Source organism: Carcharodon carcharias, chromosome 14 (genome assembly GCF_017639515.1).
Source record: "Carcharodon carcharias isolate sCarCar2 chromosome 14, sCarCar2.pri, whole genome shotgun sequence".
NCBI classification, from domain to species: domain Eukaryota; kingdom Metazoa; phylum Chordata; class Chondrichthyes; order Lamniformes; family Lamnidae; genus Carcharodon; species Carcharodon carcharias.
Genome location: NC_054480.1, coordinates 76,576,011 through 76,599,016, shown reverse-complemented (window position 1 = coordinate 76,599,016; position 23,006 = coordinate 76,576,011). Strand labels below are relative to the sequence as shown.

General features: G+C 42.3%; 1 protein-coding gene across 1 annotated transcript in view; it reads right to left on the bottom strand.

Annotated features, from left to right (window-relative positions):
- The window catches only part of rtf2 (replication termination factor 2), a 171,458-nt gene extending 164,229 nt beyond the window's left edge, over window positions 1-7,229 (bottom strand). The window contains exon 1 of the mRNA XM_041204081.1: window positions 7,043-7,229. Within this exon, the coding sequence (XP_041060015.1) occupies window positions 7,043-7,111 (69 nt within the window). The 5' untranslated portion in view covers window positions 7,112-7,229. The remainder of the gene's footprint in view (window positions 1-7,042) is intronic.
- Window positions 7,230-23,006: the final 15,777 nt, after the last annotated feature.

Below are 23,006 nucleotides of genomic sequence, written 5' to 3'. Positions count from 1 at the left end.
GCTTCTGGTGAAGGTGGGGCCTGTACAACTCAAACAGGTTGCACCTAAACCAGAACAGGACCAACCCCCTTGCAGGGAGGTTTGCTTGTGCTGGGTGGAGGGTTTAAACTAATTTGGCAGGGGGATGGGACACAGAGTGGAGGTACAGTAGAGGGTGATGCACAGCCAAATATAGAAGAGAAACTAAGTCAGTCTGTATAGACCTGTTAAGGCACAAGGGAATAATACAAGGCTGGATTGCACCTATTTTAACACAAGGAGTCTTACAAGATGAACTGAGAGCACTGATTAACACATGGGAATATGATATTGTTGCTATCACAGACACATGATTGTGGGAAGGGCATGACTGGCAGCTCAAAATTCCAGAGTATAGAATCTTCAGGTGTGACAGGGGTGGGGTGTAAAAGAGAAGGTGGCATTGCATTATTGATCAAGGAGTCAATTACTGCAGTAAGGAGGGATGGTATCGGAGAAGGTTCCTCAAATGAGGCCATTTGGGTAGAACTTAAAAAACAAAAAGGGGGCAAACTTTGCTGGGAGTGTACTATCGGCCTCCAAACAGTCAGGGGGAGATAGAGGAGCAGATATGTAGGCAAATTTCAGAGAAGTGTAAAAATAATAGGGCAATAATAGTAGGGGATTTCAGCTTACCCAATATTAACTGGGATAGTCTTAGTGTGAAAGGCTTAGAGGGGGTGGAATTCTTAAAGTACATCCAGGAGAGCTTTTTGAGCCAACATGTAGAAAGTCCTACAAGAGAAGGGGGCGGTACTGGACCTAATCTTCGGGAATGAAGCCAGGCAAGTGGTAGAAGTGTCAGTGGGGGGGCATTTCAGGGATAGTGACCATAACTCTGCAAGATTTAAGGTAGTTATGGAAAAGGACAAAGATAGACCGGAAATAAAGGTCCTGAATTGGGAAAAGCCGATTTCAATATGTTAAGACAGGATCTGGCCAAAGTGGACTAAGAGCAGCTATTTATAGGAAAGTCTACATCAGACCAGTGGGAGTCATTCAAAATGGAAATAGTGAGAGTTCAGGGCCAACTTGTTCCCGTAAAGGTGAAGGGTAGGACCAACAATTCCAGGGAACCCTGGATGTCAAGGGATATAGAGGATTGGATAAGGAATAAAAAATGGAGGCTTATGGTAGATACAAAGGGCTGCAAACAGCGGAAACCCTAGAGCAGTATAGAAAGTGTATGGGGGGTACTTAAAAAAATAATTAGGAGAGCAAAGAGGGGGCATGAAAAAACACTGGCGGGCAAGGTAAAGGAAAATCCCAAGGCATTTTATAAATATATTAAGGGCAAGAGGATAACCAGGGAAAGAGTAGGGCCCATTAGGGACCAGAGTGGCAATCTCACGTGTAGGTGAGGTTTTGAATGATTATTTTTCATCTGTGTTCACTATGGGGAAGGACAATGTAGGTGCAGAAATCAGGGAGGGGGACTATATTATACTTGAACAAATTAGCATTGAAAGGGAGGAGGTATTAGCGGTTTTAGTGGGCTTAAAAGTGGATAAATTCCCAGGCCCAGATGAGATGTATCCTAGGCTGCTATGTGAGGTAAGGAAGGAGATTGCAAGGGCTCTGACACTAATTTTCAAATCTTCTCTGGCCACAGGGCAGGTGCCTGAGGACTGGAGGACAGCGAACGTGGTACCATTATTCAAGAAGGGTAGTAAGGATAAACCAGGTAATTACAGGCTAGTGAGTATAACATCAGTGGTAGGAAAACGATTGGAAAAAATTCTGAGAGACAGGATTAATCTCCACTTAGAGAGGCAGGGATTAATCATGGATTGTCAGCGTGGCTTTGTCAGGGGGAGATCAGGTCCAACAAATTTGACTGAATTTTTTGAGGAGATGACTAGTTGTGTAAATGAGGGTGTTGCGGTTGATGTAGTCTACACAGACTTCAGTAAGGCTTTTGACAAGGTCCCGCATGGGAGAGTGGTAAAGAAGGTAAGAGCCCATGGGATCCAGGACAATTTGGCAAATTGGATCCAAAATTGGCTTAGTGGCAGGAAGCAGAAGGTAATGGTCAAAGGTTGTTTTTACGATGGGAAGCCTATGACAAGTGGTGTACTGCAGGGATTGGTGCTGGGACCCTTGCTGTTTGTAGTGTACATTAATGATTTAGATTTGAATGTAGGAGGCATGATCAGTAAGTTCGCAGATGACAAGAAAACTGGTGGCGTTGTAAATAGTGAGGAGGAAACCTTAGATTACAAGGCAATATAGATGGGCTGGTAAGATGGGCAGAGCAGTGGCAAATGGAATTTAATCCTGAGAATTGTGAAGTGGGAGGACTAACATGGCAAGGGAGTACACAATGAATGGTAGGACCCTAGGAGGTATGAGGATTAGAGGGACCTTGGTGTTCATTTCCATAGATCCTTGAAGGCAGCAGGACAGGTAGATAAGGTGGTTAAGAAGGCATATGGGATACTCACATTCTATGCCTCGGCCAATAAAGGCAAGAGCAACGAGGTTATGCTGGAGCTGTATAAAACATTAGTTAGGGCACATCTGGAGTATTCTGTGCAGTTCTGGTCGCCACACTCTAGGAAGGATGTGATTGCACTGGAGAGGGTTCAGAGGAGATTCACCAAGATGTTGTCTGTGCTGGAGTGCTTCAGCTATGAAGAGGGACTGGATAGGCTAGGGCTGTTATCCTTAGAGCAGAGAAGGTTGAGGGGGGGACCTGATAGATGTATACAAAATTATGAGGGGCATTGATAGGGTAGATAGGAAGAAACATTTCACCTTAGCAGAGGTGTCAATAACCAAGGGCATAGATTTAAGGTAAGGGGCAGGAGGTTTAGAGAGGATTTGAGAAAAACCTTTTTCACCCAGAGGGTGGTTGGAATCTGGAACACACTGTCTGAGGGGGGTAGAGGCAGGAACCCTCACAACATTTAGGAAGCATTTGGATGAGCACTTGAAATGCCATGGCATTCAGAGCTATGGGCCAAGGGCTGGAAAATGGGATTAAAATAGAAAGGTGCTTGATGGCTAGCATTGACATGATGGGCCAAAGGTCCTGTTTCTGTGCTGTATAGCTCTAACATCCTTTCATCCCACCAATTTTATTAGTAAGCTGAAAAAAAAAACACATTGCTTAGCATCTTCTAGCTAGGTGTAAGATTTCACCAGCAGTCTTGAATGGTTTCTTTTAACAAATGCAAATTTACACTTTACCTTCTACCCTCCTTACATTTATCTAACTAACATCTCAAAACTACTATACATCATAGCACCCAGACTAGCTGGCTTTAATCCAGTTAAGACCTACATAGACACAGATCCCACTAGAACAATGCATTAAAATAATTTCCAGTAACATTCTTATATCTCCTAGACACCAATATATTAAGAGCAAGAGAATAACTAAGGAAGAGGTAGGGTATATCAGCCCTACAGTACATTGGTAACTTATGCATTGATGCTGAAGATGTGGGCACGTTCTCAATGAGTACTTTGTCTCTGTCTTCAGTAAAGAGAGGGATGATGCAGACATCCTAGTTAAAGAGGAGGGGTGTGAAATATTAGATACCATAAACATAGTGAAAGGGAAAGTACTGGTGGGACTGACATCCTTGAAAGTGGATATATCACCAGAGTCAGATGGATTGTATCCCAGGCTGTTGAAAGAAGCCAAGGAGAAAATAACAGATGCTCTGAGGATCATTTTCCAATCCTCACTAGATACAGGCAGTCCCAGAAGATTGGAGGTCTGCAAACGTTGTGCCATTATTTAAAAAGGGTGAAAGGGATAGGCCAGAAAATTATAGGCCAGTCAGTCTGACTTCAGAGGTAGGCAAGTTATTGGAAACAGTTCTGAGACAGGATAAACTGTCACTTAGGAAGGCACGTATTGATCAGGGATAGTCAGCATGGTTTTGTTAGGGGAAGATCGCGTCTTACTAACTTATAGAATTTTTTGAGGAAATAATAAGGAGGATTGATGAGGTTAGTGCAGTGAATGTTGTCTACATGGATTTCAGTAAGGTATTTGACAAGGTCCCACATGGCAGACTGGTCAGGAAAGTGAGATCTCATGGGATACAGGGGAAGGTTGGATCCAAAATTGGCTCAGCGACAGGAAACAAAGCGTAATGGTCGATGGATGTTTTTGCGAATGGAAAATGGTTTCCAGTGGTGTTCCAGAGGGCTCAGTGTTGGGGCCCTTGCTGTTTGTTGTATATATTAATGATTTAGACTTAAATGTGGGAGGCATGATTAGGAAATTTGCAGATGACACAAAAATTGGCCATGTCGTTGATAGTGAAGAAGATTCCTGTCGACTCCAGAATGATACCAATGGTTTGGTTGAGTGGGTGGAGAAGTGGCAAATGGAATTCAATCTGGAAAAGCATTTGGGGAGGGCAAACAAAGCAAGGGAATACTCAATAAACCAGAAGTTATTGAGAAGGGTTGAGGAAGTGAGAGACCTTGGAGTGCATATCCACAGTTGCTTGAAGGTGGTAGGACAGGTGGATAAGAAGGTAATGAAAGCATAAGGAATGCTTTCCTTTTTTGGGCGAGGTCTCGAATACAAAAGCAGGGATGTAGTGCTAGACCTGTATAAAATGCTAGTTAGGCCACAGCTGGAATTGTGTGCATCATTCTGGTCACCACATTCCAGGAAGGACATAAGTGCTCTGGAGAGAGTACAGAGCAGATTTACAAGAATGTTGCAAGGGTTTGAAAATTGCAGCAATGAGGAAAGATTGGATAGGCCAGGGTTGTTTTCCTTAGAACAGAGGAGGCTAAGGGGTGACCTAATAAAATTATGAAGGGTCTAGAAAGGATAGACAGGAAAAACTTGTTTCCACAAGCTGAGGGGTCAATTACCAGAAGGCAGTTGGCAGAAGGATTAGAGGCGATGACATAGTGGTATTGGACGAGTACTCCAGAGATTCAGGTTTAAGTCCCGCCATGGCAGATGGTGGAATTTGAACTCAATAAAAATCTGGAATTAAAAGTCTACTGACCATGAAACCATTGTCAATTGTTGTAAAAACCCATCTGGTTCACTAATGACCTTTAGCAGAAGGAAATCTGCTGTCCTTACCTGGTCTACATGTGACTCCAGACCCACAGGAATGTGGTTGACTCTTAAATACCATCTAAATTAGGGGGCAACTAGGGATGAATAATACATGCCAGCCTGGCCAGAGACACCCACATCTCACGAACAATTTTTTTAAAAAGGCAACAGGAGGAAGGATTTTTTCACTGCCTAAATTAATTGAGGCTGAAACACTCAACTAATTTAAAACGTACCCGGATCTGCATCTGAAATGCTGTAACCTGCAAGGCTACGGACCAGGTATTGGAAAGTGGGATTAAAATGAGCAGCCAGTTTCTTTTTTCTCTTACTGGCTGGCGCAGACATGATGGACTGAATAGCCTCTTTCTGCATCGTAACTTTACTTTGGTTCTAGTCACAGCTTGCCAACTTGAAAATGCCCTATTTATCCCTGCTCTCTACTGCCTGTCTGTTAGTCAATCCTCTATCCATGTTAATATATTACCCTCAACTCCATGAGCCCTTATTTTGTGTATTAGCCTTTTATGTGGCACCTTATCGAATTCCTTTTGGAAATCTGAGTACACTACACAGACTGGTTCCTCTTTATCTGCCCTACATCCTCAAAAAACTCTAATAAGTTCAAGAACCATGTTGATTACATCTGATCATACTATGATTTTCTAAGTGCATTGTAAGACTTTCTTAGCAATAGATTGCCACCTTTTCCCAACAACTATCCAGTGGCTCCACATGGTCTGGGTTTCCAACATAGGCATGAAGCTGCAACTCTACATGTCCATAGTAGTACCAACTGCAATCTATGCCAATGAGACGCGGAGAGGACAGCAAAGGTGTCACACAAGTTGGACATCTTTCACCAGTGTTGCCAAAGTAAGATCCTGGGAATCATATGGAGAGACATCACCAACAAATAAGTGCTAAGAGAACTGATCAGAAGCACCTACAGGACATTGTGTCAGAGAGACAACTGAGACTGGCAGGACATGAATTTCACCACCTGGATGCATGTCAGAGTGGCAGTAGAATAGGGACCACCAGATGGAGAAAGAGGACAGGGTCAGCCAAAGAAAACCTGGTGAAGTACATTTAAGGAGAACACTAAAGTGCCGGACTGCACTTGGGCTTGAGTGAGAGAAACTGCAATGGACTGGGAATGGTAGCAAAGTCTTGTTGCCCATTGTCCCACGCAGGACCAGAGGAACTAAGTCTAAGTAAGCGATATGTCAGACTAACTGGCCCAGTTTTCTCTCTCCCTTTCTTGAATAACAACGGGGCTTCCAATCTGCTTGGACCATTCTAGGATCAAGGGAATTTTGGAAAATCATGACCAGCGCATTCACTATCTCTGCCTACCTCTTTTCAACCACTAGGCTATTTTCCATTGCTCCAATGTCCTATCCACAACAGGGTGCTCAGAACATAAACCACAACTGTGGAGTTATAACTAGACTCTGGCTCCCATACTCCCAAAAGATTACTCAATTTAAGAAGACAACACCACACATAACAATGTCAGCGTCCTTGCAACAAGTTAATTCGCGAAACTAGGAGCTCTAAGCTCACTATCGTTGCCTTCCAGTCTCAAACATCTAGACCAACACTAGAGTTGAGATGGGCATTGGGAAAAATTCGAAAATGTAAACCCACAACATCTGATTGTTCATTCTCTCCTCCCCCTCTAGTCTAGTCTCTCCCCTACAATCCTCCCTACCTAAGTAACCTCCTCCAGCTCCTATACCTGAGGCTTCACCTTAGGTCCAGGCCGTTATTGAGCTGATTCAGCCAGCGGAGAGCACGGGCCGTGTCCCACCCCTGCATCGGACTAAAACTGTCACCTCTCCCCCGCAGCCAAGCCCTGGAATCAGGACAGCCCCAGCTGGCGGACCGCTCTGAAAGCCTAGCGTCACCAGGCCTTGCCCAGCACTGGCAGCTGACGGGGCTTCAGTGGGGGGGAGGGGGGGTGTTATTTCTCACCTGCTCCACCTTCTTTGGCCCTTTCACCAGCTCATGCCTCTTAGGGATGGTGCCTCCATCACAACCCATCGCGTCGCGAACACTCGAAACCGAGCAGAAAGACAACGGCAAAACAACCCACTGTGCACATGCGTGCTCCGCTAAAACACTCGCACTCCCACTGACCCCACCTCCCACTGACCACACCCCTTACTGACCCCGCCTCCCACGAACCCCGCCTCCCGCTCTAATCCGCCTCCCGCTCTGACCCCGCCTCCCACTGACCGCGCCCCCTGCTGACCGCACCTCCCCACTAACCACGCCTCCGACTGACACCTCCAACTGATCGCGCCGCCCACTAGCCCCGCCTCCCACTGACACCCATCTACAACTGACCCCGCCTCTCACTGGCCCTGCCTACCATTGACCATGCCCTCTAGTGAACTTGCCTTCCACTGACCACGCCTCCAACTGACACCTCCTCCCACTGACCACACCTCCCACTAGCCCCATCTCCCATTGACAGTGCACCCCGCCTTCTACCGTCCCCACCTCCCACTGACCCTGCCTCCCACTGACCCCGCCTCGCAATGGCCATGCCTCCCTCTGACCCTGCCTCCTACTGACCCCGCCTCCCACTCTGACCCCACCTCCCTCCACCGCTGATCCCCAGCTTCTAACTCTATTCCCATCCCATTGCAGTGGAACTAACCACACCTGGTATTTTATGCCCTCTTCCATGGTAATTTTGGAGGCAGGAAGGGCATTTAATCAAACAGGATGGTGACAGACCAGGGGGTGTATTTCCTGCAGCAGCCACCCACTCGGTGTGGCACTGCTGAGCACAGGAACTGCAGACTCTAATTGGCTGACAGCTCTCAGCGGGTGCAACTTCCTGCTCCCCAAGGGCCCGATCCCATGAAAGGCACATCTATCGCCTGTTAATTGCCAGATTAGGTTGCAATCCGATGGGTCATCCCAAAAGGAGGCAATGTCGGCCTCTCACTAGCTCTTCAGCTGGCAGTCGAGTCCCAATCACCTCCATAAAATTCCCCTCCCATTTGCAATATACAAGTTTTAGATGGTTTCTCCTGCTGTGACTAATGCTCTCTTTCAATCCATATAAAAGTCTTCATGGGAGTTGATATTCACGTAATACCTTTTACTTAACCAGAAAAAAACAAAACAAAAATTCTGAAGTAACAAAATCCTGGATCAGATCTCTGTGCATTTGAACAGTTTAGCATTTCCATACAAAGATACATAGACACAGGAGTAATCCTTCAGCCCCTGGAGCCCATTGTGCCATTCAGTTAGGTTGTAGCTGAACGAAAAACGATCTTAAAATCAGAACTGGGTCATTTAAGAGTATAACTAGGGTTCACATTTTCACACAATGGGTACTGGAACCATAGAGCCTCCTCCTCCAAAGGAGGATCATGCAGCACAGAAAGGCCTTTCATGCCTGAGCTATTTTTCTGGAAGAGCTACTCAGTCAGCGCTACTTCCCTCTTTCTTCTCCATAGCCCTGCAAAGTTTCCATTTTCAACAATATATCCAATTCCCTTTAAAAAGTTACCAATGAACCATCCCTCACCACCCTTTCAGTGAGTACATTCCAGGTCAGAACAACTTGCTAAAATATGTCCCCTCTTCTGGGGAAGCGTAGTCTGTCCCCATGCACATCTGGTGCTTGTGAACAACAATCATCATATTTATATTAGGCAAAGGTATTCATATGTGGTTAATATTGTTGCTGACCAGATAATGTTAAAACTAGAGGTATTAGTGGTGATGCATGCAGAGAAATACTTTTCAAGAAAATATATTAAAATGTGCTAAAGAAGCCAAATTTTTCAGCTTTATTTTAGATTGTTCTCTAGATTAAGTCATACTGAGCAACTTTCATTTACAATAAGATTTTTAGATGTAGAAGATACTTTAGTTAAGGAGCATTTTCTGAGCTATAAGCCAGTTATAGATACGACTAGAAAATGATTGCATGATAGGATACTTGATTTCTTAAGAGAATGCAAGTTGGACTTACAAAACCACAGTGGTGAGGGATATAATAACAGGTCCAATATGAAAGGAAAAAATAATGGAGTTCAGGCACGAATCATAAAAGAAAATCCACAAGCAGTTTATATGCTGTGTGGATGTCATTCCCTGAACTTAGTAGTTGGGACTAACGGTGCTAGTTGCCTGGAATCGACTTCATTTTTTGGAACTCTCCAGGGCATATATGTTTTGTTTTCTGCCTCTGATGTGCAATGGCAGAGACTAAAAAAAACATGTTTAATGTCTCACTATCAAACCTTTATGAGAGAACTGATGGGAATGCAGAATAGAATGTCTCAAAGCTATTAGATATGAAATTATTGGAATCCGAGATGCACTTCATGAGCTTTCAGGAATGCCAATTTCTGGTTGTGCGATGTGACATGAAGCAGGAACGCTTACATCACAAATAGAAGATTTCAAATTTTTAGTTATAATGTGTCTCTGGTATGATATCTTACTCAGAGTAAGTGTTGTCAGCAAAACTGCAGAGTGCCTCTGTGGAACTGTTTACCACAGTTTCATTAATGAATAGCGCCACTGTTATTTAATTGATTATTGTGCAAATAGTTACGAAAAGACACTGATATTGGCAAAAGAAGTAGCTGCAGAACTAGATATGGAGCCTGTTTTTAAAAATACAAGAGTAAGGCAATTTTAGCATGAGAGTGTAGATGAAATTCTTAATGTAGAAAATCTTGACAGCCTGTTCAAAAATCATGTGTTTAATGTTGTAGTAGACACAGCCACAATGTCTTTATCAGGAGGATTCGAAAAGTTACAACATTTCAATTACTCATGGAGGTTTTTAAGTAACCTAGAAGATTTGTCAGGTAAAAATGAACTGATGGGTGCATGTCAAAGATTGGGTGATAAGTTAACTTATCAAGAAAGCAGTGATATTAATGGCTGCGACTTACTGAGTGAATTAGAAATTACAAATGCAATATTTCCCGAAAGTGTAAAGCCCCCAATACAAAGCAGTCATGAATAATACTAACAAGTTATAAAACTAACAAGTTACAACAAGCTTTAAGAAGGCAGCTCACCACCACCTTCTCAAGGACAATTAAGGGTGGGTAATAAATGCCAGCGACGCCCACATCTCATGAATGAATTTTTTAAAAGTTACAGGATGTTATGACAAACCTGTGGGTTGCATTCAGGATCATGCTTATAATCCCAATAACTGTGGCCCCAGGAGAAAGAAGCTTTACTAAGCTGAAACCGATAAAGGCATACTTCAGGTCTTCCGTGACACAAGAAAAACTAAATTTATAGCAATTTTGACAATAGAAAATCACTTGGTCAGAAATATTAATATAGTTGGTGCTCTAAAAATTTGTAGCACTAAAGTCAAGGAAAAAGAAATTTAGTTTGGATAATGTAAGGATTTGGATGTCTCTTCTTGCGTTTGATTTAGCTTTGTTTTTTCTTACTCTTTCTTTTTTAAATTATTTGCAAGGGGCAATAACTTAAGTTCTCTTTTTCCTTTCTTCTAGCTATTATCATTAAAAAAAATTCTTAAAATTGTAAAATTATAGTGGGATAATGCAGGTATTTGAACATCTGTTGCATTTGATTTTTTCATTTATCTGTGATAAATTATTTCTTGCTATATTTGTAGTTTTTGTCATTATGAAGTAATTATGAAAATGGCAAAAAGTCTTCATAGGTGCTGAAATTCAACTTTCCCATGGTGCTAACAAACCTCGAGCCAGCCCTGACCACATCCACTGTTTTTCCACTCATCCAGCCTACTAGTTAAGTCCTCAGAAAACTCGTAACAGCACTATTTCCTTTTCATAAATCTCTGCCATCTGTGCTTAATCATATTATGAGTTTCTAAGTGTCATTACCAAGTTCCTAATAGTAGATTCCAGTATTTTGCTAAATGAACTAACTAACTGGCCTATGGTTTCATGGGTCAAAGAAAGAGTAAGTTTATTATTTACTAGAAACCTGAGAAAAAAATAATAAAAATGCAACACACATGCACACAAATCAGAATGAGAAGTTGAGTCCAAAAATAAAAGTTAAAAATTTGAGAATCAGTCCTTAGCTTGTCTGTGAGGCGTAGATGGCGAAATGTTGTGTCCGTTAAGTTGGGTGATTCCTGTAGAGCTGACTTTGGCAGTTGAGCAGTTGATTTGGAGACACTTGGTTCTGCAAGTTAGCTGAAGAAGTTGTCCTATTTCCTTTTTGATTGTGGATTGGCTGACTTGCCTCCAGCAATAGAGAGGGAAAGAGAGCCGTTGCTTTCAGTCTGCAAAGGGCTGCCTAGTTGATCTTCTGCTGTAGCTCTCACTAGCACACCAGAACTAGAACACACAGATCAGGCCTGCAGCTAGTTTTTTAACTCCTTTGCTTGTGTATTCCTGGAAGGGAAAAAATAAACATCTCTTTCGCCCAAAGTCCATTTTCTTTTTACTCAAATCAATTTCACCTTCTGAGATAAAGCTCAACAGGAGATGGTTTCTGCTAAGATGTAATCAGTCTCCATTGTTCCCACACCCACAGGAGTTTAAAATTCAGTGTCTGCATTTCATCTCTTCCTTTCAATTGAAGTGGGCCTTGACACCTTTTTAGGTGCAACATTCCATGGTCTCTCTGGACTAGCTGGTCAAGTATAACCCATGGAGGAAATTTCCAGAAAGTGGTTACATAACGTTCTCAACCATCTTTTGCTTGTATGTTTTTTTTTAAAAATGTCTTCCTTAAGAGTGCAATATGCCCGTAAGTAATTTAGGGCTGCAATCCAATGCTGTAACAATGTACTCAGATTTACTTTCACTAATCTCTTTTTATTTTCACACCTACAGAAACATTTACAGTCTGTTTTATGTCTCTTGCTAATTTACTATCATATACCCTTTTCTCCTTCCTTGTCAATTTCTTGATCCTCCTTTGCTGAATTCTAAAGTGCCCCTAATCTTCAGGCTTACTACTCTTTGGTAACATTGTAAGTCTTTTCCTTTGATCCAATATTATCTTTAATCCATCTTATTAGCCATGGTTGGAACAACTTTTCTGTAGGATTTTTGTGCATTAATGGAATGTATAATTGTTACAAATTATGTATTAATTATTTAAATGTTAGCCATTGTTTCTCTACGATCATATCTTTTAATGTAACTTCCCAATCTGTCTTATCCTACATGCTCCTCATACCTGCATAGTGTGTTGTTTAGAATTAAGATCCTAGTTTCAGTCTTCACCAAGAGACTTTCAAACTCAATATAAAATTTTATCATATAGAAGGTCACTCTTCCCTAGAGACCCCTTTACATAACTAGTTATTAATTAACTCTTTCTCATTCCACAATACAAGATCCAAATGGCTTGTTGTTACCATGTTGGTTCCTCAACATAAAAAACAGAGAACTATCTTGAATGCATTCTGTGAGCTCATAATCCACACTATTACTGCACATTTGGTTTGTTCAGTCTATATGATGATTAAAGACCCCCATGATTACTGCATTAACCTTGTTACATGCACTTGTAGTTCATTATTTATACTCTGTCCTGCACTAAAACTATTGTTTGGAGCCCGATAAACAAGTCCCAATAATGCTTTCTGCCCCTTGTTTTATCTTAGCTCCACTCAAACTGGTTCCACTTATTGATTTTCAGAGCTAAGATCCTCTCTCTCCACTGTATTTTTCCCATTCTTTATTATCAGGACTACCCCTGCACCTTTTCCCTTTTGCCTATCTCTTCTAAAAGTAAAGTATCTCGGAATTTTAAATTCCTAATCTTGGTCTCAAGCCCATTCATTGCTATCTGTGTATTTAATTCACCCAATTTGCTGGAAATGTTCACTCATTTGGATACAGAGCCTTTAGCTTTGACATTTTTCAAATCTTTCCCTGTGGTTACCTTAGTCAATAATGCCTATTCCCTCTGTTATTTTCACTGTCCATTCTTGGCCCACTCGGTTTATTTTTACCCAAAACACTGCTCTGCTCCAGATCCTTGACACTTCCCTTGCTGCTTTTGAATTTACCCTTTCCCGAAGCCAACCAACCCACCCCTCCCCCCCCCCCACACTTTATTAGTATGAAGCCCACTCTACCACCCAGTGACTTGATTCATCAGAACACTGGCCCCCGTCCAGTTTAAGTGGACTCCATCTCAACAGAACACATTCTTCTTTCCCCATTACTGGTGCCGTTGGTCCAAAAAGCAAAAACCCTGCTTCCCACATCAATCTTTCAGCCATGCATTTAATCTTCTAATCTGTTTATCCCTATGACAACTGGCATGTGGCTCAGGTAACAATCCAGAAATAATTACATTTGAGGTTCTGCATGTTTACCACAATAACTGGAGCCTTCCCCTCCGATTCCAAGTTTGTTTCCAGCTGTAAGCAGATGTCTTTAATTCCGGCACCGGCAGACAATGCAATATTCAGAACTCCAGGTTGTGGAGCTGCAGAAAACAGTGTCTATCCCCGCTCAAATCTGAATGCACACAGCATTCATAAGAACATGGATGAGTTGATAGCACAAATGGAAATAAATGATTTTGATCTGGTAGCCATTACAGAGACATGGTTGCAAAGTGACCACAGCTGGGACTTGAATATTCAAGGTTATTTGACATTTTGGAAAGCCAGGAAGAAAGAGAAAGGAGGGATGGTAGTTCTGTTAATCAAGGATGAGATCAGTACAGAAATTATCTTGGGTCAGAGGATCAACATTTAGAATCAGTTTGGGTGGAGATAAGAAATATCAAAGGAAAGAAGTAATTGTTGGGATTGGTTTATAGCCCCCCCTCTCCCCACCCCCACAATAGTTACACTGTAGGACAGAGTATTAATCAAGAAATAATGGAGGCATGTTAAAAAGATACTGCAATAATATTGGGAGATTTTAATCTTCATCTAGGTTGGATGATTTAAATTGGCAAATGAAGCCTGAAGGATGAGATCATAGAATATATTTGGGACAGTTTCTTAGAATAATATTTTCTAGAGCCAACCAGGGAGCTGGTTATTTTAAACCTGATAATGTGTAATGAGACAGGGTTAATAAATTACCTCATAGTAAATTATCCTCTAGGTAAGAGTGATCATAACAGGGTAGAATTTCACATTCAGTTTGAGGATGAGAAATTTGGGTCTAAAACTAGTGTCTTAAAATTAAACAAAGGCAATTACAAAGGTATGAAGACAGGGTTGGCTAAAGTGGACTGGGAAAATAGGTTAAAAGGTGAGACAATAGAGAAACAGTGGCAGACATTTAAGGAGATAATTTGTAACTCTCAATAAAGACATATTCAATTGAGAAAGAATGACCCTATGAGAAGGATGCACCATCTGTGGCTAACTAGGGAAGTTAAGGATGGGATCAAATTAAAGGAAAGATGCACAATGTTGCAAGGATTAGTGGTGGCCCAGGAAATTGGGAAGATTTTAGAAATCATAAAAGATGACTAAATAAATTAAGAAGGGTAAATTGGAGTATGAGAGAAAATTGGCAAGAAATATATAAACAGATAGTAAAAGCTTCTACAAGCATATCAGAAGGATAAGAATATCTAAAGTAAACATTGGATCCTTAGAAGATGAGACTGGGAAATTAATAATGGGAAACAAAGAAATGGCAGAGACTCTGAACAAGTATTTTGTACCTGTCTTCTCAGTAGAAGACACAAAAAGAAGAATAGTAAAAAATCAGAGGGGAACGGGAGACAGGAACTTAAAACAAGCATGATCATGCAAGAAAAATAAGAGATCTCCCATTTAAGATGGAAATGAGGAGGAATTTCTTCACTCAGAGGGTCAGTGGTCTGTAGAAATCTCTTTCAAAGAGAGCAGTGGAATCTGGTTATTGAATATATTCAAAGCCGAATTAGACAGATTTGTGATTGACAAAGGAGTCAGGAGTTATAGGGACAGGCACAAAAGTGGAGTTAGGGCCACAATCAGATCAGCAATGATCTTATTGAATGGCAGAAGAAACTCGATGGGAGGAATGGTCTAGTTCTGATCCTATTCTTATGATGTTCCATCTTCCATTACTTATCACTATCACATTCCTTCGTGCTCCAACCCACTTAAATGGGCTCCTGCACCATGGTGACATGGTCAGTTTGCCCACTCATCCTGCAGTCCTTATTCCTGTTCAAGCAGGCATTAATTACCTTGTACCAGTTGGTAAAATTCAAGAGCCGATGCTCCTCCATCAGAAAATTCTGGATCTCCATATCTGCCTGACTCACAGTCACGCCCTCCTAGCCCTGACCATTGACCAACTGTAAAGTTCTACTTAAGCTAAGGGACGAAAATCATCCAGCTTCAACCAGTTACCATAGGTATGGTTGTCCGGGATCACAATGTTCTGCACAATCTCCCATATGCTGCAGTCACAGTGGACCATACGCCTTGCTGTTTCTGTGTCACCATATTAATTTATTGATTTGTTTAATGAATTATCTTTAAAAAATTGAATTGATTATTTTAGTTCTATTAATCAGTTTATGTAGCAAAGGTTACTAATTTAGTTTTTTTGTTCAGTCATGGGGTGTGGGTGTTGCTGGCTAGGCCAGTATTTATTGGCCATCCCTAGTTGCCCTTGAAAAGGTGGTGGTGAGATGCCTTCTTGAACCGCTGCAGTCCATGTGGTGTAGGTACACCCACAGTGCTGTTGGGGAGGGAGTTCCAGGATTTTGACCCAGAAACAGTGAAGGAATGATTATATATTTCTAAATCAGGATGGTGTGTGGTTTGGAGGGGAACTTGCAGGTGATGTGTTCCCATGCATCTGCTGCCTTTTGCCTTCTTGGTTGTAGAGGTCGTGGGTTTGAAAGGTGTTGTTGAAGGACCTTGGTGAGTTGCTACTGTGCATCTTGTAGATGGTACACACTGCTGCCATTGTGCGTCGGTGATGGAGGAAGAGGATGTTGAAGATGATGGATGGCATGCCAATCAAGTGGACATTTTTTTTCCTGGATGGTGTCTGTAGTAATTATAGTTTTGGGAAATGTAGGACTGTAACTTTAAGAATAACCCTGTGCTGTAAGATCACATGATCTGTGTAAACCAATGTGTTAACAGCATGGGGAACATCTACAGGAGAGAGTTCTACTTTTGTTATGGAGTTTGTTGAACATGCGTAGTTGCTGCAGCTATCTTGCAAATAAAGTTAAATGTTTCCACTAAGAAAAGTTGTCTGAAGATCAACTCTATAACAAACTGATGATGATGATAATTCAGATTTGGTGCTGTACCTCACCCAGCGATTGTGAGTATCTAAGTTTGTTAAAAATAAAAGAAGATATACTCATCCGAAATGCCACAGTTTGACAGAATCGATCCCTTTGAGCCAACCACAGATGATTGGTCTTAATATATAGAATGTCTTGCATTCTTCTTTCAAGCAAACAAATCACGGGGGGAGGGAAAGAGGAGAGCGATTCTCCTGAGTATTTGTGGGAGCAAGGCCTACAGTTTAATTCGAAGCTTGATGGCCCTCAGTGCCCATGTTCGAAGACTTTCAGTGAATGACTAGAGCTTGTTATGGGACATTTTCAACCTAAGCCCTCAGTCACAATGCAGAGGTTCAGGTGCAATTCATGGAATAGAGCCCCGAGGGAGACAATTGCTACCTACGTGGCGAAAGTAAAACAATTATTGGAATATTGTGATTTCAGTGAAACTCTGAGTAACACGCTCAGGGATCATATGTGACATGCAGGAAGACATTATTCAGTGAAGATTGCTGACTGAAGTGAATCTTGATTTTAAGAAAGCATTAGAAATAGCGCTGGTGGTGGCAAACGCTGTAAGGGATTCACAAGAATTTTAAGGGGTGCAAAATGGCACCATTCTCCTAGTCAGATGGAAACAATCAGCCAAAAGAACAAAGAACAAAGAACAAAGAAAAGTACAGCACAGGAACAGGCCCCTCAGCCCTCCAAGCCTGCGCCAATCATATTGCCCGTCAACTAAAACATTTTGCACTTATGGGGTCCGTATCCCTCTATTCCCATCCAATTCATGTATTTGTCAAGCTGCCTCTTAAACACCACTACCGTATCTGATTCCACCACCTCCTCTGGCAGCGAATTCCAGACATTCACTTACCTTTGCGTAAAAAACTTGCCCTGCACACCTCCTCCATAGTTTTCTCCTCTCACCTTAAATCTATGTACCCTAGAAATTGACTCTTCCACCCTGGGAAAAAGCTTTTGACTATCTACTCTGTCCATGCCACTCATAATTTTTTAAACTTCTATCAAGTCGCCCCTCAATCTCCATCGCTCTAGTGAGAACAATCCAAGTTTCTCCAACCTCTCCTCAAAGCTAATAACCTCCAGACCAGGCAGCATCTTGGTAAACTTCCTCTGCATCCTCTCCAACGCCTCCATATCCTTCTGGTAATGTGGCGACCAGAATTGCATGCAATATTCCAAGTGTGGTCTAACCAAGATTCTATACAGCTGCAGCATGACTTCCCAGCTTTTATACTCAATACCCCTGCCGATGAAGGCAAGCATGCCATATGTCTTCCTAACTACCTTATCCACCTGCGTTGCCACTTTCAGTGACCTGTGGACCTGTATACCCAGATCCCTCTGCCCGTCGATGCACTGAAGGGTTCTGCCATTTACTGTATAATTCCTGCCTGTATTAGACTTTCCAAAATGCATTACCTCACATTTGTCTGGATTAAACTCCATTTGCCATTTCTCCGCCCAAGTCTCCTACCGATCTATACCCCGTTGTATCTTTTGACAATCCCCTTCACTATCTGCAACTCTTCCAACTTTAATGTCATCTGCAAACTTACTAATTAGCCTAGTTACATTTTCCTCCAAATCATTTATGTATACTACAAACAGCAAAGGTCCCAGCACTGATTCCTGTGGAACACCACTAGTCACAGCTCTCCATTCAGAAAAGCACCCTTCCACTGCTACCCTCTCTCTGTCTTCTATGACCAAGCCAATTCTGTATCCATCTTGCCAGCTCACCTCTGATCCCGTGCGACTTTACCTTCTGTACCACTCTGCCATGAGGGATCTTGTCAAAGGCCTTACTGAAATCCATGTAGATAACATCCACTGCCCTTCCATCATCAAACATCTTTGTCACTTCCTCGAAAAACTCGATCAAGTCAGTGAGAAACGACCTCCCCTTCACAAAACCATGCTGCCTCTCAATAATATGCCCATTTGCTTCCAAATGGTAGTAAATCCTGTCACGAAGAATCTTCTCCAATAATTTCCCTACCACTGACGTAAGGCTCACTGGACTGTAATTTCCTGGATTATCCCTGCCATCCTTCTTCAACAATGGAACAGCATTGGCCATTCTCCAGTCCTCTGGGACCTCACCCGTAGCCAGTGAGGATACAAAGATTTCTGTCAAGGCCCCAGCAATCTCCTCCCTTGCCTCCCTCAGTCCTCTGGGGTAGATCCCATCTGGCCCTGGGGACTTATCCACCTTAATATTCTTCAAGATGCCTAACACCTCCTCTTTTTTAATCTCAACATGATCCAGGCTATCCACACACGCTTCCCTAGACAAATCGACCGCTAAGTCCTTCTCTTCGGTGAATACTGATGTGGCACAAAAAGTCAGGACTCCACTGCGAAGTGGGAAACAGCCCCCACAAATGAAAAATGAAAGGAAAAAACTTAGCAACTGAATCAAAAAATAACTTTCATCGACATGGAAACAGTCAGACTTCTAGTGATTGACAATTTTGAAAAGTAGAATGTCATTTTTGTCACAGAAAAAGAACACTTGGCTAACCTAGAGGATGTCCTGAAATGATTTTTAGAAGGAGTGCACCTGAAGAAGGAAAAATGCACTTTTCAAGCTAATGAAATTATTTATTTGGGCCACCAGGTAGATGCCTAAGGGTTACATCCGGTTGAAGAGAAGGTTAAAGCAATAAGAGAGGCACCTGCACCCAACAACACCTCTGAACTTAAATCATTTTTAGAGATGATACATGATTATGGGTTATTTCAATCAAATATACCCACAGTTCTAGCCCCTCTACCTTCACTGTTAAGAAAAAAACTGCGTTGGTTTTGGGAGGCACTCCAAAAAGAAGCCTTCATGAAACTAAAGCAGCGCTTACACTCTTCAAATTTGTTAGTGTATTATGACAGAAAAATGAATTGCTGCTAACCTGCGATGAATCCCCCTATGGAGTGGGAGCGATACTATCTCACAAAATGGTCGATGGTACAGGAAGGCCGATAGGCTATGCATCCAGGACACTTACCACAGCTGAAAAAGGATATTCTCAGATCGAAAAGGAAGATCTGTCGATTATTTTTGGTGTAAAAAAATTCCACCAATACGTGCATGGGTGACATTTCAAGATAGTATCAGACCACAAACCACTTTTGGATCTATTTAGCGAGGAAAAGGCTATGCCTCCCATAGTTTCTGCACAAATTCAAAAATGGGCCCTAATTTTGGCAGCATATCAATACACCTTTGTACAGAGACCAGGGATTCATATAACAAATGCCAATGCCCTAAGTCACCTTACTTTGCAAGAGAATGATGAACATGTCCCAGTCCCACAGGAGCTTGTATTAGTGATGAATTTTCTAGATTCCTCACAGTCTGTGCCAGGCATATAAGAAACTGATCCAGTCCTGTCTCGAGTGAGAGACCAAGTGTTACATGGTTGGTCCCAGGAACAAGTATCTGATGAATTGAAGCAGTTTTTGAACTGAAGATACGAGATGAGCAGTCAAGATGGTATTTTATTATGGGGTTCATGGGTAGTAGTTCCTGCACAAGGAAAGGAACCACTTTTAGCAGAGCTACACAGTGCCCATCCAGGGATCTCCTGAATGAAGACGATAGTGCGGAGTTATCTTTGGTGGTCGGGGATGGTTGGTGATTTTGGAATGTGGTAAAACACCATGTGCAATGTCAACAGCTGCAAATGTCACTGGTGGCAGCTCAATTACACCCAGAGGAGTGGCCTGGTAGACCCTGAGTGTGAGTGCACATTGACTACGTAGTTCCTTTCCTTGGAACAATGTTTCTGCTGATTATAGATGTTCATTCCAAGTAGTTAGAAATTTATGAGGTAAAGTCGCCAACGTCAGGAGCTACTATAGAAAAACTACACCAGAGCTTCACCATCCAGAGATTGCCAGAGGTAAACGTCTCAGATAATGGTACTGCATTTACGAGTGCTGATTTCCAACAATTTGTCAGCATCAATGGTATCAACCACGTGAAGACTGCAGCGTACCATCCGTCATCAAACGGACTGGTAGAAAGGGCAGTGCAAACTTTTAAGGCGGCAATGACAAAGTTAACAGGTGATTCGTTGGAGACCAAACTTGCTCATTTACTATTTCGCTACAGAATGACCCCCCACAATACGACAGGAGCAACACCTACAGAATTACTGATAAGGCGCCATCTTCGAACAAGACTAAGCCTGATACTTCCTAATGTGGAGGAGAAGGTGGAGAAAAGTCAAGGGAACTAAAAAGTAACTCATGATTTCCATAGTTGTGAGCGACAGTTTACTGTTGAAGAAGCACTATATGTAAGGAATTTTGGTGGAGGACCAAAGTGGTTACCTGGTACAGTGAGTTCTGTGACCAGACCTTTGTTGTACTATGTGGAAGTGGAGGGCCGGATCACCCGTAAGCATGTGGATCATTTAAGAAAAAGAGAGATCCCCAATAAAATGATGTAGCAATTAATGAACCTGTGGTTCCTGTTGAAGTTGCTCAACCAAGGACAGACACGCCCGATGTCTCTGTCGGAGTGGAAGACACTGAACTGCCTGTGCCTAATGAGGTACCTGATGTTAATGCAGTTCCAGAGAATGTGTTTCCTACAAAAGAATTGTAAGTCATGGAGCTATCACATTCCACACAGATCAGGAAACCACCTGAAAGACTGAACTTGTAATTTCATGATCTGTGTAAATATTGTAATGTCATGAGATAAATATCCTTATAAATACAAAATGTATGGAAAAGTTAAAGGGGGAGGGATGTAGTAATTATAGTTTTGGGAAATGTAGGACTGTAGCTTTAAGAATAATCCTGTGTTGTAAGATCACATGAACTGTGTAAACCAATATGTTAGCAGCATGGGGAACCTCTATAGGGGAGAGCTCTTCTTTAGTTATAGAGTTTGATGCAAGCATGTAGTTGCTGCTGCTGTCTTGTAAATAAAATAAAATGTTTCCACTAAAAAAAAATTGTCTGAAGATCAACTCTATAACAGTGTCGAACTTCTTGAGTGTTGTTAGAGCTGCACTCATCCAGGCAAGTGGAGAATATTCTGTCATACTCCTCACCTGTGCCTTGTGGATGGTGGACAGGCTTTGGGGAGTCAGGATGTGAGTTACTGTCCACAGAATTCCCAGCCTCTGACCTGCTCTGTTAGCTAATATTCATATGACTGATCCAGTTCTGTTTCTGGTCAATGGTTGTTGATAGGTTGTTGATAATGGGGGATTCAGTGATGGCAATGCCATTGAATGTCAAGGGGAGATAGTTAGATTCTCTCTTGTTGGAATTGGTCATTGCCTGGCACTTGTGAGGTGCGAATGTTACTTGCCACTCATCTACCCAAGCCTAGATATTATCCATGTCTTGTTGCATTCGGACAGGGACAGCCTCAGTACCTGAAGAGTCGCGAATGGTGTTGAAAATTGTGCAATCATCCCCGAAAATCACCACTTCTGACCTTATGATGGAGGCAAGGTCATTGATGAAACAGCTAAAGATGATTGAGCATATGACACTGCCCTGAGGAAGTCCTGCTGTGATGTCCTGGAGCTGAGATGATTCACTTCCAAAAACCACAACCATCTTCCATTGTGTTTGATATGACTCCAACCAGCAGAGAGATTTCCTCCTGATTCCCATTGATTTCAGTTTGCTAGGGCTCCTTGGTACCACACTCAGTCAAATGCTGTCTTGATGTCAAGGGCAGTCACTCTCACCTCACCTCTTGAGTTCAGCTCTTTTGTCTGTGTTTGACCCACAGGAGCTGACTGACCCTGGCAGAACCCAAACCAAGCATTAGTGAGCAGATTATTGCTGAGTAACTGTTGGTTGATAACACTGTCAACGACATGTTCTATCACTTGGCTGATGATTCAGATTAGAGTGATGGGGCAGTAATTGGTTGGGTTGGATTTGTCCTGCTTTTTGTGGACAGGATATGCCTGGACAATTTTCCACCTTGCTGGGTCGATGCCAATGTTGTAGCTGTTGTGGAACAGCTTGGCTAGGGGAAAGCTAGTTTTGGAGCACACTACTTCAGTACTATTGCCGGAATGTAGTCAGGACCAATAGCCTTTTCAGTATCCCGTGCCTTCAGCCATTTCTTGATATTAGGTGGAGGGAATTGAAGTTTCTGAAGGCTGGCATCAGTGACACTGGTGACCTCAGGGGGAGGTCAAGGTAGATTATCCACTGGGCTCTTCTGGCTGAGAATGGCTGCAAGTGCTTTAGCCTTGTCTTTTGCACTGATGTTCTGGGCTCCCCCAACATTGAGGATGGGAATATTTGTGGACCCTCCTCCTCCAGTTCATTGTTTAATTGACCACCACTATTCACAACTGGATGTGGCAAGGCTGCAGAGCTTAGATGTGATCCGTTGGTTGTGGGATCACTTAGCTGTCTATCACTTGCTGCTTCTGCTGTTTAGCATGCAAGTAGTCCTGTGTTGTATCTTCACCAGGTTGACACCTCATTCTTAGGAACGCCTGGTGTCTGGAAGATATAGTAATTTTCATAATGTTATTGGAATTTATTGTAAAGTAGTGCAATAGAGGGGTCTGTGTCTATGGGTCTGTGTGTATGACTTAATTGAATTAAAGACAGCTGGCCTGAAGGCTTTGTTGTATCAGAAGATAAGCTAGGTTTGAAATGTTAAGTAGGTAAACATGGGTGAAGTTTTAAT